At 36.5% G+C, this 16,002-nt stretch overlaps 1 protein-coding gene across 1 annotated transcript; it reads right to left on the reverse strand.

Annotated features, from left to right (window-relative positions):
- Nucleotides 1–8,024: 8,024 nt before the first annotated feature.
- LOC113287411 (probable protein S-acyltransferase 4) lies at nt 8,025–11,439 on the reverse strand. The gene is made up of 6 exons (XM_026536159.1): nt 10,900–11,439; nt 10,266–10,445; nt 9,817–10,125; nt 9,173–9,400; nt 8,604–9,091; nt 8,025–8,477 (listed from the first exon to the last, which is right to left on the reverse strand). Exons 1-5 carry the CDS (start codon nt 10,957–10,959, stop codon nt 8,606–8,608), a joined length of 1,263 nt encoding a protein of 420 aa, XP_026391944.1. The 5' UTR covers nt 10,960–11,439; the 3' UTR covers nt 8,025–8,477; nt 8,604–8,605.
- Between the last annotated feature and the right edge of the window lie 4,563 nt (nt 11,440–16,002).

Genomic DNA, 16,002 nt, shown 5'->3' on the forward strand with positions numbered 1-16,002 from the left:
TCCATTATTTCCAAAATCTGTCAGTTCAATATGTATTTTGGTTTAGGATTTATTGCACAGGGAAACTATGGTTGGTAAAAAGGAACTGTTGGTTGCGCTTTGGTTTACTGTGGGTCGTTTCTCCAGTTCTTAAGACGGGTTGTTGATGTTGGGGGACATCCCAGTAGATTTCTGCACAAAAATGTAATATCTGAAGACAGGTATTATACACTATCTATCTATAATCTTCTGCCTCGATGTTCAATCTCCCGTTTTTAGGGGCCACTCGAAAGGATTTAGGGGCCAACAATAAAACAAAAAAGGTCACCCAAAGGGAAAATGTAGCCAGCCCTTATCTCGCGTAATTCGTAATGGCGAAATTACCCTTATATATTCGGAGGATATGATAACATTGTTATCCTCCGATTGCAATCGGAAGCCAAAATATTTCCCAGACTTCCGATTGTAGTCGGTGCAGTATTAGAATGATTTGTGTTTCATTTTTTCCATTTCTTTTTCATTTTTGAGTTGTTAGAGTTATAGAGAAGAAGGTGAAGGAAAAAAAGAGAAAACCCATTTTATCACTACAAAAATGGATGGATATGAAGAAGAAGGCGAGAATCATGACGAAGAACAAAATGTTGAGGGTTCACGACCGTTTAGAGAAGACGATTTGGGGTATATGTTGAATGATCCAAACTTTTGTGGAGAGGAAAACATAGACGATCCTTTCATGGAAGAAAATGGAGAATCGCCCGATATTGAAGCTAACGATGCATGTAAAACACAGGTATTGTGTTAAGGAACTCAAATACTCGATTTGCATGCGTTTGTGTGCTTTTGTAAACAAGAAAAACCGATTATTGCATGCATTGAATGCCATGAACTACCCAGATTCGGTAGATAATTTGTAGAATAAACCTACGAATATAACACACTGAGTACCAAATATGTATATTCGGTAGTTCCAAGATACTAGTTTACTGCCGAAGATGAGAAAAAACCCCAAACTGGTTTTCCAAAAATATCTACATTCGGTAGTTATGTAGAAATATTTACCCCCGAATGGCCCCAAAAACGAATTCCTCAGAAAATTTCAAAACTCAGTATTCTTATCCTTTACAATCGGTAATAGTTTAACATTCTTTGACTGCCGAATATAACAGTGGCCTCGAAATAAAATTTCAAAAACTTGAAAATCGGATGTTTATCGATTAAAGTTATCTTCCGGTTATTTATATTCGGCTGGTTTACTATATATTTTAGCTTCCGATTATATCATTTTTTGCACTCAGTAAACTGTGTACATTCATTTGCATAAATCGGGTGTTTTGGGTAACCGATAGGATTCCGAATATAGAGTATTCGGAAGTTTGACTTATTTAATAACTCCGATTATTGTATAATAATTTGTTGCTTTCATATGCAGGCCGTTGAATAGTTTGTTGAGAAGGTAAGAAAAGGATGGTATAGTGGTTCGTATTTTCTTGGCACATCCCGAAATGATCCAATTGGCTCAATGCTTTCATCAAATTTTGTTGATAGATGCTACTTATAAGACAAACAAGTATAACATGCCGTTGTTGAACATTGCTTGCCATACTTCGGACAAAAACACGTTTACGATTGCATGGGGTTTAATGGATCATGAGAACAATGTGAGTTTCATTTGGATGTTGGAGACGTTGAGGTCCATTTATAACGGTGATAATTTTCCAAGGGTTATTGTAAAACCGGTTGAGTATTGTAAAAACAATGGTTAACGATTAAGGAGAGGTTTGTGTTTGCATGGACATATGAATATCGTAACTTCAAGAACGAGGCGACAAGCATTGCGGAGGGGTCTCATGGTCGACTAAAGAAAATACTAATTGGTAGTCAAAATGGAGTTGTGTCGATCCAAGAAGCAATCCATGAATTCACCAATCGTGATCTCGTAAAGATTAGGAAATGTATGCAATTTAGTGTACACCAATTCCCGATGGAACATATTGAGGAAAAATTGCTTCTAAGGGGAGTTGTTCATAAAGTTTCAAGATGGCAATAAATCTCATGATGAAACAATTGAAGTTATATAAAACTTATGATGACGAGAATACGGTTTGTGTTTGCAAGGATATGATAGGTATTGGACTCCCATGTCGTCATAAGTTGGGTAGGTATGTTGAAGTGATTGACATCGATGATATTCACCCATTTTGGAAGCAATTAAATTTCACTCCGAACACCCCGGTAGTTGATGGTTCGTCTTTCTTCGAGTCGAAATTGTGTGCACGAATAGCCGAGCGTTACGCTACATCAAACGGCACCAAAAAGCAAATATTGATGCATAATTTGGAGGAAGCCCTTCACCCTTGTGTAAGGGAGGTTGATGAACCTATTAAGCAAAAGAACACCGGTAGGACGAATACCGAAGTGTCGAGGACCATCCAAAGAAAAGAGTTGAAGGAGTATTTGTCTAATAAAAGAATATTGTCTAGGCACGAGCGTTCGGAAGCCGAATTTGAAGATGAGCCGGAACCTAAGAAAAGAGGTCGTCCAAGAAATGATCAAAGTGGACCAACCACCCGACAAGTAAGTCAACCCAATGTTGTTGAAGAAGTTGTTGATCAAATGAACGCCTCGCAACAAACCCAACCAATGGAAATTCTTACTATAAAAGAGGACAAAGATACTCTTCGTTGCCCTAGAGATCTTAATGGAAGACCAAATCGATCCACATATACAATATACAAAGAGTATTTGGAATAACTCCCTCCACTTATCATTCCATTTGTTTTGTTGACCGACGAGGTTGATGGGGATGGAAATTGTGGGTTTCACGTTGCTACGGAACAAATGGGTTACTTTAGAGAGGCGGATATCGAAGATGTCACCCAATGCCAATATTTAAGAAATAAGATGGCGGTACAACTAGTGAAGGACAAGGGTTTTTATATGAAGATGATGAGGCGAGGAGATAGATACGACAAAGAACAAGAGTTCAAAGACTTAGTTGCGCGTGTGAAGTGTCGAAAGGGATTGAAGACAATCGGATCCAAGTATTGGATGACAATGCCTAAATTTGGATATCTCCTAGCGGACGTTTTGAATTGCGTGGTACATTTCTTTGTTCCTCCTATGTATGGACTTAGCATGACGTTTGCACCCACAAGAACGTCTTGCGACGAGTCGGTTAAAGGTAGAAGAATCGTAATGGAATTTGTGAATGAAATGCATTTTATCGGTTTAAGAGTAAAGAAAGATTGTCCGTTACCTCCGTTGATTAAGTGGCACGATTACTTCCCGATGAAACATTGCAAGGATTGGGTGAAACAATATGAGTCCAACATGGTTGATTGGGATCGTGTTATGGACAACAACTTTCCCGCTGAGTTACTCGAATTGATCCCCCTCGGATGATGACGATGTTTGATCGTTTTTTTTTCGAGGAATCGGCTGAGTTACTATAATTTTTTTTGAAACTATGTAATCGGAACAACAATATTATAACACTTCAATACGATTAATCATATTCGGGAATTCCATATTTTATCAAACCGCCGATTAATATTAAAAATTTGAATTTACAGCACTCAAACATCACATGTTGTTCTTTTTTCCCAGTCCGAGATACAACAATCAACGCGGCTTCGAAATGTAGAAACGACTCTCCTCTCCACTTGGAATAAGCATCTTGTGCCGCAAACCTGTCGTCTCTGTGCCTAGCAAGAATACGGTTGTACTCGGTGCACAATTTTATAACATGGTGCACCCTTGAAGAAACATGCGATGGTTCATAATTGTGGCGTGGATTCTTGTACTTACCAACAAAATGACCCAATGAAACGTTAATCCAAAATATACGATCGTCCTGCTGTTCTTTGGGTAGATCTTTCACAATGTAATAATTTTTTATCCATTCGGTCTCTTCCTCAACTTGTTTTAATCTTTCTCTATGATGGAATTGTTCTTGACCTCGCTTCTTAGCCTTGATTTCCTCTTCCTCCTCCTTCGTTGCCACTAACGATGGTTTAAATTTTTTGGGTTGTTTGTTCCTTTTTTGTATTTCTTCTTCCATTGTTGCAATTGATGTAGTTGTTCGCTTGCATCTTCGAAGTATGTTGTCGATTGATGATGGACTTGCCATTGAAAAGGTTTTTCATTCCGATTTTTTACTCAATAATAACTGAGAGGGGTTACCCTCCTTATATAGATTAGAGTTCCAACGGATCTAATTTTTGAAAATATGGCCGTTGAGGTTTCTGAAAATATGGCCGTTGAGGTTTCGTATCACTGGTGCACTACAATCAGTTGTTAACGATACACATATTACCCCCGAATAAGACATTCGGTGGCAAACTTAAATTCTTATCTACCGATTAAGTTGGAAGTTACCAAAATTTAATCGGAAGTAAAATTAGTTACCAAAACTTCCGAATATGGGCTGTCTAACCTTCAATATTGGCCCTTGGAACCACCTGGAGCCATGGCGTGGTTTGTTTTGAACTTGTATATTCGGAGGATAATTTTTTTGTAAAGTTCCGAATGTACGATGGCCCAAAAATCAGAATTTGGGAAAAACTTATACTTTTCAAATTTTGTCTTTGAATTAATCGGAAGTTAAATTAGTTACCAAAACTTCCGAATATGGGCTGTCTAACCTTCAATATTGGCCCTTGGAACCACCTGGAGCCATGGCGTGGTTTGTTTTGAACTTGTAATATTCGGAGGATAATTTTTTTGTAAAGTTTCGAATGTACGATGGCCCAAAAATCAGAATTTGGAAAAACTTATACTTTTCAAATTTTGTCTTTGAAATAATCGGAAGTTAAATTAGTTACCAAAACTTCCGAATATGGGTTGTATAACCTTCAATATTGGCCCTTGGAACCACCTGGAGCCATGGCGTGGTTTGTTTTGAACTTGTAATATTCGGAGGATAATTTTTTTGTAAAGTTCTGAATGTACGATGGCCCAAAAATCAGAATTTGGGAAAAACTTATACTTTTCAAATTTTGTCTTTGAATTAATCGGAAGTTAAATTAGTTACCAAAACTTCTGAATATGGGTTGTCTAACCTTCAATATTGGCCCTTGGAACCACCTGGAGCCATGGTGTGGCTTGTTTTGAACTTGTAATATTCGGAGTATAATTCTTTTGTAAAGTTCTGAATGTACGATGGCCCAAAAATCAGAATTTGGAAAAACTTATACTTTTCAAATTTTGTCTTTGAAATAATCGGAAGTTAAATTAGTTACCAAAACTTCCGAATATGGGCTGTCTAACCTTCAATATTGGCCCTTGGAACCACCTGGAACCATGGCGTGGTTTGTTTTGAACTTGTAATATTCGGAGGATAATTTTTTTGTAAAGTTTCGAATGTACGATGGCCCAAAAATCAGAATTTGGAAAAACTTATACTTTTCAAATTTTGTCTTTGAAATAATCGGAAGTTAAATTAGTTACCAAAACTTCCGAATATGGGTTGTCTAACCTTCAATATTGGCCCTTGGAACCACCTGGAGCCATGGCGTGGTTTGTTTTGAACTTGTAATATTCGGAGGATAATTTTTTTGTAAAGTTCCGAATGTACGATGGCCCAAAAATCAGAATTTGGGAAAAACTTATAGTTTTCAAATTTTGTGTTTGAATTAATCGGAAGTTAAATTAGTTACCAAAACTTCCGAATATGGCCTGTCTAACCTTCAATATTGGCCCTTGGAACCACCTGGAGCCATGGCGTGGTTTGTTTTGAACTTGTAATATTCGGAGGATAGGTTTTTTGTAAAGTTCCGAATGTACGATGGCCCAAAAATCAGAATTTGGAAAAACTTATACTTTTCAAATTTTGTCTTTGAAATAATCGGAAGTTAAATTAGTTACCAAAACTTCCGAATATGGGCTGTCTAACCTTCAATATTGGTCCTTGGAACCACCTGGAGCCATGGCGTGGTTTGTTTTGAACTTGTAATATTCGGAGGATAATTTTTTTGTAAAGTTCCGAATGTACGATGGCCCAAAAATCAGAATTTGGAAAAACTTATACTTTTCAAATTTTGTCTTTGAAATAATCGGAAGTTAAATTAGTTACCAAAACTTCCGAATATGGGCTGTCTAACCTTCAATATTGGCCCTTGGAACCACCTGGAGCCATGGCGTGGTTTGTTTTGAACTTGTAATATTCGGAGGATAGGTTTTTTGTAAAGTTCCGAATGTACGATGGCCCAAAAATCAGAATTTGGAAAAACTTATACTTTTCAAATTTTGTCTTTGAAATAATCGGAAGTTAAATTAGTTACCAAAACTTCCGAGTATGGGCTGTCTAACCTTCAATCTTGGCCCTTGGAACCACCTGGAGCCATGGCGTGGTTTGTTTTGAACTTGTAATATTCGGAGGATAGGTTTTTTGTAAAGTTCCGAATGTACGATGGCCCAAAAATCAGAATTTGGAAAAACTTATACTTTTCAAATTTTGTCTTTGAAATAATCGGAAGTTAAATTAGTTACCAAAACTTCCGAATATGGGCTGTCTAACCTTCAATATTGGCCCTTGGAACCACCTGGAGCCATGGCGTGGTTTGGTTTGAACTTGTAATATTCGGAGGATAATTTTTTTGTAAAGTTCCGAATGTACGATGGCCCAAAAATCAGAATTTGGAAAAACTTATACTTTTCAAATTTTGTCTTTGAAATAATCGGAAGTTAAATTAGTTACCAAAACTTCCGAATATGGGCTGTCTAACCTTCAATATTGGACCTTGGAACCACCTGGAGCCATGGCGTGGTTTGTTTTGAACTTGTAATATTCGGAGGATAATTTTTTTGTAAAGTTCCGAATGTACGATGGCCCAAAAATCAGAATTTGGAAAAACTTATACTTTTCAAATTTTGTCTTTGAAATAATCGGAAGTTAAATTAGTTACCAAAACTTCCGAATATGGGTTGTCTAACCTTCAATATTGGCCCTTGGAGCCATGGCGTGGTTTGTTTTGAACTTGTAATATTCGGAGGATAATTTTTTTGTAAAGTTCCGAATGTACGATGGCCCAAAAATCAGAATTTGGGAAAAACTTATAGTTTTCAAATTTTGTCTTTGAATTAATCGGAAGTTAAATTAGTTACCAAAACTTCTGAATATGGGCTGTCTAACCTTCAATATTGGCCCTTGGAACCACCTGGAGCCATGGCGTGGTTTGTTTTGAACTTGTAATATTCGGAGGAATACTGGCCCCAAAATGGAGTTTTCCTATATCAGAAATTTTGAGATTTTTTCAATATATACATTCGGTAGTGAGTGTTCTTCCGAATATTGTGTGTCTACTTAAATATATTCGGTAGCCAAAAAATTCATTAAACCACCGTTTATCGGCATTTTGTATCCAGGAAGATATGGCCACCAATATTCGGCAGATAATTATCAAATCTTTCTCCCGAATACTGTCGATGTTCTTGAGAAATGAAGAACACGACTACATTCGGAAGTAAATAAGCATGAATATCGCCCGAATCTGGATAAATAACCGAAAACCCTAGAATTTTTTTTCTTGATTCGACGAATTAAAGCGAAATAAACCCCAAAAATGATAGATTCTTACCTAATTGGGGCCATTTGAAGTTGACGAAGTGTTTGACTATCGGAATCGCCACCACTGACTACATTGCCGGGTACGCGTTCTTCGCGTTCTTATACAGTTGAAATGAGTAGAATTTTTTGATTTGGTTTTTATACAGTTTTACCAGAAGGGCATTTATGTAACTTCAATATCATATAGGGTACCCCTTAACTAAAGTCTTTGGCTGGGTATAAATTGATGGCCCTTAAAAACGCGAGGATGTTCAAGACTTCAAAATATAATCTGGCACCTGTTTTTTCCCCATTGGGTCCCCCCGCCCACTAATAGTGCTTGGTCTAGCATGTTAGTCTTCACTAGAAGAGCATCAGAGATTGGTTTTCGAATTAATGATCTCAGCACCATGCATATGATGTTGCTTAAAAATAAAATAAATAACAGAAATTGGTAAGCGAAAATTGATAAACAGCATTCTTATCATGTTTAAGAATCACTAAACACAACTTTGTTACTTCTTCAGCACAACAATTTCCGATCTCATAATAATCACATTCACAAGCACCGTGTAAAACTAAACATACAAACCAAGTTAAGAACTTAGAAAATGATAGTTATCTCTAAATACTTACAAAAAAAATGCAGCACTGATCATGAACCCCAAAAAATAGCAGCAATATAAACCATATAAGTACTGCTTATTCTTCAAATACGACAACCTAAACCTCGTTCCACTGGAAATCCTTTCGAATATTTTTTCTTAATTGGTTCATTTCGAACTGCTTCCTCTATTTGTTTTCTACTATAGACAACATCGCTTAGCTTACAATCGGCATCTAAATTAACAGTGCTAATTTAAAGCTTCCCTTCTACGAAATTGTGAGTGCAGTGTCCAACATGTTTCTATCATGGTACGCCCGTTCATTAAGGATCCATGTATCTACCAACCTGTTAAAAACACAAACATCAGAACCCCTATTTCAATCTCTCTCAAGTGCCTCAGGACATCTAAATGTAAATTGTATTGGAGGACTTGTAGCATATAGAAACCGGAAGAGAATTAAAGAGACTCACAACTATGATGGAAGAGTTGCAAGCATAGCTCGATGAGAGTTATCGCCTTCATCAGACCCTTCATCTTTTATAGAAATGATGTCATGGGTAGAGCTTCGTTCCAGGTCTTTTGAATTTTGGCGGTTAGAAAAGAGAATTAGATCAGTTATGTCACCAACATCTGAATCCTTTCGTTTCATGTCATCGTCGATATCGGTGTAATCCAAGTTCTGCAAAATCTCAGGAAGTGTAAGATTTCTGGTATCCTCCCCTAGTTTACTTGTCATTTCTATGTCAATTATTCTTTCCTTTGAACTTGTTACATTTCCTCCAGCAGTCGGAGTTATGGGCCCGTCTTCTGAATGATCTTCTTCCACAACCAATGCCCGGAAATTGTTTAGTGAAGGTGGCATCTTGGAAAAAAAGATTTTCTTGATGTTGGCTAGCATACCCCTATTATGTGGATTCTCATTCTTATCATATCTGTACCTGAAATTCTCGTAAGTTGTCTGTAATAATAAGAAAAAACAAGAATGAGTACATATCCGCATCCAAGATTGATCATACCATACATAGCTTCTTATGATCACCTGGTTTGTGCAGATCAGATAGGAATGGAAAACTGTAAGCCCGCCAACAAACCAAACAGCTATGAAGCAGTAAACAATAAGTATCACTGATAGAACCTCTCTAGACAATGTTTTCCGTAGGGTATTTTCATTCTTTTGTTCGAGGATGTTGATCCAAGAAAATACAAAAACGTAAATACACAAAAATGTCGAGAACAATATGAACAAGAAGAAGAACCGATAGTTACGCTGCACCAAAATCAGCAGACAGGGGAAATCCATCAGTTTTTCGCCAAGAAAAGCAAAAGGACACACAGTTAAGATTTAACCCTACAACAAAAATGGCCAAAAGTTGAAACTATAACTTGCACCTATGACTTTGGGAACTGGATTAATCTACTTTATATTGTAGATTTTTAGTGGTGAAAACACACAAACAAAACATGCATATTATTGATGCTCATTGAAGAGAAGTTCTACCATTACGCTTGGATTACTGTACTTAGAAACCCGGTAGATACCTTTAAGCTATACATATACTAGCATTATTCTCAGGAGCATAAAAAAACGTAAGCAAGCAGAATAGAAGTATCAATATGGTAACTCATTCTAGCATTTGATTTACGTCCTAAACAGAAAATGTTTGCGAATTTAAAAGAACTTACGATTCCAATGCACTGACCGACCCACGGGCAATGATGATCAAACCTCTGTACACAATTGTTACAAATCGAGCAATGAGATGCACGGGGTGGCCGATACAGTAAGCACGTGTCGCAAAACTTCACTCTTACTGAATGACCATTAACCAAGACATCCTTTGTTCTCGGTAGTTTCAAATGAGGAGTTCTTCCATTTACCCACTCCATAGAGGGTGTAGTTGCATCTAATCCGTCCTCTGAATCTGGTGGTTTTAGGTTCCTAGGCACGATACCTGGATCTCTACCCGAAGTCATGAAGAGAAATACCAAGTCCTACAACAAAAAAAAAAGTGTGTCAGAGCAATTCTATAAGACTTTCTTTTCCTCCAAAACAGAATTGTTGGAGTAGAAACGGAAAACAGCAATTTTGATTTCTATAAGAAAGTAAGTCTTGGGAAAGGAATACTACTAACCAGTATAGTGATAGCCAATGCCACAGCTAGTACAGGATACCCAAGACATGGATCATGGCGTTCGATTTTCTTAAGAACCTGAGAACAAAATACTAATGCCGGCACACCTATTAAGAGTGTTGATAAAAACAGTGATCCCACATCAGGGCCAAAGATCATTCGCCCACCACAGCAGAATCTCTGATTCATGTTTTGCCGTCAAACACAAATGAAGTAAAACACAAATATTAGTTTACAATCTACTTGGTAATTTAGGAACACGAAAGATGCACGTAATCCCAGAAGTAGTTGATCTTTGGATTTCCTAATGAATACAAAAACAATTAAATTTCATCATAAGTTCAACACAAGAAAAAGAAATCTTTGGCAAATTGGAGCCATGAAAAGGTGTCAAATCATAATATACATCACAGGAAAAAATAACTAGATACTAAAACATCAACCCCACATTAAACATCATAAAATTCGCAATTCGATTTCAATGATAATAAGACAAAATGAATTCATCAATGATCACCAAGAGAATACTATACCCAATTCATTTCATGATCAAACTAAAAAAAAGGGGTTTCTAATTAATCAAATAATATATTCACAAAAATTGAGAAGAAGAAGAAGAAGGAAAAGGACTTACATTGCTTCCTTTCCATACTTGATAGAGTCTCTTCTTTGGTTTAGGTTTGGACAAGGCCATATAAATTATTCTCCTCTCTCTTCAGAAAGATAATGAACCTAATACTTGTTGATTATCAATTTTGAATCAAGTAATTTAATAACTCGATAGGATCATAAAATCATGAAATTTCTGCGCGCGTCTGAGTTTACAAATCTCATACGATCAAATTTCAACAACACGTTATTGAAATTTGATCATATCATCATCGACCTTCTTTATTACCAACCCATAACAAAAATTTGATTTTTTTTTCTCCAAATTTCAAAACCCCCAGATTTTTTTTCTTTCTTTTTTTCTGATTATAATGTCAACGCTGAATAAAAACAAAATGTTGATCCTCTGTTTCTTTGTTGTTCGTTGTCAGTAAGAAAGGATTGTAGCAAAAAAAGCTTCTTCTTTTCTTTGTGTTCCTAGGATATACCAGCTGCTGCTGCTCTGGTTGTGGAGCCTAACGGAACAATCAAAGAAGAAGAATGTCTGATTCATGATTCCTAACGAATATTATTTGTTTAGTTTATTATTTAATTAATTATTTTTCACTTGTCATTCTTTCGCATTTGGCATTGCCAATGTGAGACGATGTCTCTTGTGTTGACATCCTTAGGTTATGACAGGATTTCAAAGATGGGTCCCACTTTCGAGCTGTCGAATGTCGATTAATGTTAGTATTTAGCCCGTAAAACAGTTGGAAAGAATTACAACTAGCTGGTGTGTGCTTCTGTATAGCCCTGCCTGCTGCAAATCTAATCGGCACTGTTCGGTAACTAGATCTGATGGATCCTACGGACGTTACATAGTACCGATATTGTCTCCACTTTAATCATTTTTGGTCTGATAGGTATGAGATTTTAATCGAAAAGGTCTCGGTACTATGTAGGAAGATTCCACATCTTATTAGTTTCCATCTAAAACTCCGCATATCTCATGTGGAACTAATCTCATGGATTTGGGTCGAGCCAAATCCCCAACAAGATCAATGTGAAGCGTGTTATGCTTCAAAAAAAATAAAATGTGAAGCGTGCTTAATCTTCCTTGCACCACCACGACAGACGAACAAACTCCCTATAGCTACCCCATTTCACTCGACATACTGCACGCAAAAAGGCAACATAGCTCAGTTAATTATCAAATGATGAATTGCAGAATAGCTAGGGGTGGAATAACAATGGAATAATCAATAGGTATTTATTTATATTTTATTAATAGCATGGTTGAAAGACGCTTTCGAGGGCTCCTTAGGGTACACAATGTTTTTCGGTGACACCTGTACTACCAAACCAGTAGGTGAATATCCTTTCACAGTGTAGGTTTAGTTCTCTGGCCCGACATTTGTTAAACTTCTCATGATCGTCCGTGAAATGTTAATAGTTCTTAACTGAAATGGACGCGTAGTTGATATCATTGATGAAATCTTTAGAGGAGTTGAAACGGCAACTCAAATCGGCACCTATCATTGAGCTTAAATAATCGGATTCATGACAATCTCCGATGCAATCTCCAAATTACATTTCATAAGTCCTGGTATGACTACTAATTTTTCGGTAAACCTACGTAATATAAACAACTTAGCATTACATATTACGTAGTAAAATGCCTCAGCTGAGCTGCTGAGTAAATATAAGGTGTTCAAGATAAAGATTGTAATAACAATAAATATAATAATAAAATAAGTGCAACTAAGTTATCATGAACCTAGTTAGCTATTCGTGTTACGGGAAACGTTCGAAATGGCATACGTACATGTATTATTCGTTACGATGGAAGGTAAATTCGGTCAAAGATCCGCTCAACGGTTCGTGATTCGTCAGTCATTCGGGACGGCATACGTACGTACATAATTCGTTTTGCAGATATGAATTCGGGACTTAAAATTCGGCATGCATTAAATACATATACAAGGATAAAGTACCTAAGAAATACCTAATTCGTGTACAAATATCCATATATATAAAACATAGGCAATATTATCACCAACAAACTGGTGGTTCAATGGACTGGAGGCTGATAGATGAGGTACATGATGGGGTTCGAAACTCTATAGTAACAGTTTTTGGAAAAAGCGATGAAAATCATCTTAAAAGAGGAAGGAAGGACGTTGGGCCTTAAAAATGCGTTATTAGATGGCCCAATAACTACTTGGGCTAATATTGAGCAGAGATTTATTCCGCCGGATCAATATGCATTAGGACGGCCGTATAGTGCGGGAACGTGCGATTCGTAAGGCCTTAAAAATGCGTTATTAGATGGCCCAATAACTACTTGGGCTAATATTGAGCAGAGATTTATTCCGCCGGATCAATATGCATTAGGACGGCCGTATAGTGCGGGAACGTGCGATTCGTAAAAATTCGCGAATGATTCGGCGAATTGCTAACTTGGATCATGAAACATAAGAGATTACGTGGTTCAACTTTCGTTTACGTCCACGGGGGTTATGTGTAGTGATTGTATTAAATTTTGGGTGAGATTACAAGGTATTCAGTGCTCTCAAAGGTATTAAATATGACTAATATTTTGAATTTGTACTCTGACTCTTAGCATTCAATAAGTATAAGTTCTCTCTAGATCTATCTCAGTAATTACGTGTCCCTTTTTTGGAAATGAAGCTCAGTATCCCCATCAGGGACATCTTCGCCGCCTCCATGTCCATCGAGATCGGACGCTTCTTCGTACATATTGTAGCTTCGTCAACCGCGAACCTTTCCACAATCAGACTATGACACCTAAGCTCATTTTACGTGCCTGAAAACCATGCTCTTAGGTAGATACCCATTGCACTTAATGATGAGTGGACGCCTTAGTTGTCTTTGACTTGCCGATAACAATGATAGACGCATTTATGAGTCTATTTTGACCTCAATTATATATATTAGTGCTCATTTTTGTACTTGTTATGGGTTTTTATGTCTTTATAGGTGTTTTTAGAGAAATAAGCTTTTGAGGAGAGCTCGAACTCCAGAAAAATAAATTACTAAAGGCACCATTGAAATGTGTTAAAGCACCTGGAGGAGTTGTTAAAGGCACCCACGAAAATTACTATTTATGCCCAAAATTACACCACCAGGGCATGTGCTAAAGGGACCCATCAGTGGATAAGGGGTACCCAAATTACTAAGGGGCACCAAAATTACTATCGACACCCCAACAGCAGGATAAGGGGCAACCATCTTCAACATTTCGAATCTGAAAATTGGCGGGAAAACCAGTTACAGAAAGTTCAAGATTAGGTTTCGAATTTTGAAGATGTTTTAATGAGATTCAACTGCTGATTCTTTCTGGGATCATTTGAATGATGAAACAGGAAAGGTATGGTCATTAAAATTGGTTAGTTTGGGTTGGATTATTGAATTGAAACGAAATAGGGGAGGATAGTTTTTCTCGGGTTTGTTTTGGATTCTTGAGATGTTTATGTGGATATTCAATCATTATAATTGATTGGACTGGACTCACTAAAGCATAACAAGGATGGCAAGAGTAATTGGATTGATCAAATTGGGCGGTATAATCAAATTGAAGAAAAAGGTGATAAAAGTTACGAGTTTTGGGTGAAGTATGATTTTGGAAGTTTTGGCGAGAGATAAGGAAATAATGTATTCTGAGATATTTGTTTCTATCATATGAAGGTTCTGGAATGATCTTTACAGTTCACATACACGTAAGAAAAGAAAACTTGAAGAGAAAATCTCGTGACTTGGAAAGGAGAAAATAAAGAGATTTAATCAGGATTTAGGGTTTCTTTGGTATATAAAAGGCATAGTCGAGTTCTAGGGAAAGAGAAACTTTAGGAAAGGTTTGGAAGAGAACAGAGCCCTGAAATCACGAATTGGAGACTTATTTCTGCTGCTGCATCATCAAGAAAACGAAGAACAAAAGACCCAGGAAAAATGTCGTCTATTTAACTGTTCCGTTAGAACTGTTCATCTGCGACAAAAAGATTTTATCGTTTCCCTCTGTAACAATGTATTCGCAACACCTATATCTGTTGAAAATTCTTGTGTTATCACTTTTCACGTCTTTAATCAACTTTTGAGCGATAAAAATGTATTTTAAGAAAGTGATTAATATGAGGAGCTAAACCCCATTGTTGAGGCGACAAAGGAAGCTATTTTTCCAATTATTATGTGGTAGCTTCTATTTTACTAATTTATTGCAATTTTTTTATATGATTATTTCCTTGAACAAAAAATTGACTATATGATTTTGATTAAATAGTTGTGTTCTCTCTTGATGGTACATGTTTAGCCTAGGGTTTTTGATGTCCCATACTTGCGATTGACAACTATTCTTTTGAAAACCTACTTGTCTAGGCAATATATTAGAATCAAATTGAATGCTTTGAGTTGCTTAGTTATTGATGAGATTGAATCACTAAAATTGGTTAGTGGTGGAATCCTTTGTCTCAGTTTCTCTACAATCTTGAAATCAAATTTTAATGAGTTTTCTTTGTTTTAGCACTAGAAGATAAATCTACAATCAACTTTCACAAGTCTTAAACAAACCACTTTTCTTATCACTATAAAAACTACAACAAATTTTGGCGCCACCGACGCGGACTTGTCTTTAGGTTTAGGTTTTAGATTATTTATTTTTTAGTTTTTATTTAATTTAATTAGGGTTTTCTTTTATTTATTTTTTTTTATTTTCTAGATTTTACTTTGGTATTTTTTCTTTTTGGTGTGCAGGATTGACTTGAAGCTAAAGTTGGAAAAATGAACTTGCTTTCCATAAAAGGATAAAGCCAAAGATTTTGTTTTTAAGAAATTTTATTTATTAGTTTCTTTATTTCCTTTTTGAACTTGTAATTTTCTTTTATTTGGTTACTTGTTATTATTTTTTTGATATATTGAAAAAAAAAACTTGCACACACCAATTGCATCCCTCTTCAGGTCACCGGTTTAGGAAAACTCGTGGATTAGTAAGCTGAACCCATGCATTGGGACTTGCGGGAGTTACCAGCTGAAAGTCCACAAACCTTAGCCTCGTACCTTTGACCAGTCTTTGACTGTAGGTATATTTTCCTGTAGGTAACCCAAGCTTACCTAAATTAGTGAGCCCAGCATT

The sequence above is a fragment of the Papaver somniferum genome, chromosome 6 (genome assembly GCF_003573695.1).
Source record: "Papaver somniferum cultivar HN1 chromosome 6, ASM357369v1, whole genome shotgun sequence".
NCBI lineage: Eukaryota > Viridiplantae > Streptophyta > Magnoliopsida > Ranunculales > Papaveraceae > Papaver > Papaver somniferum.

Bases quoted from the DNA above. Each gene is read 5' to 3' on its own strand.
- LOC113287411 (XM_026536159.1), bottom strand. From the start codon at position 10,959: ATGGCCTTGTCCAAACCTAAACCAAAGAAGAGACTCTATCAAGTATGG. The intron at 9,401-9,816 runs GTAAGTTCTTTT...ATTTTGGTGCAG, and splicing joins TCGGTCAGTGCATTGGAATC to CGTAACTATCGGTTCTTCTT. The intron at 9,092-9,172 runs GTGATCATAAGA...TTATTATTACAG, and splicing joins ATCTGATCTGCACAAACCAG to ACAACTTACGAGAATTTCAG.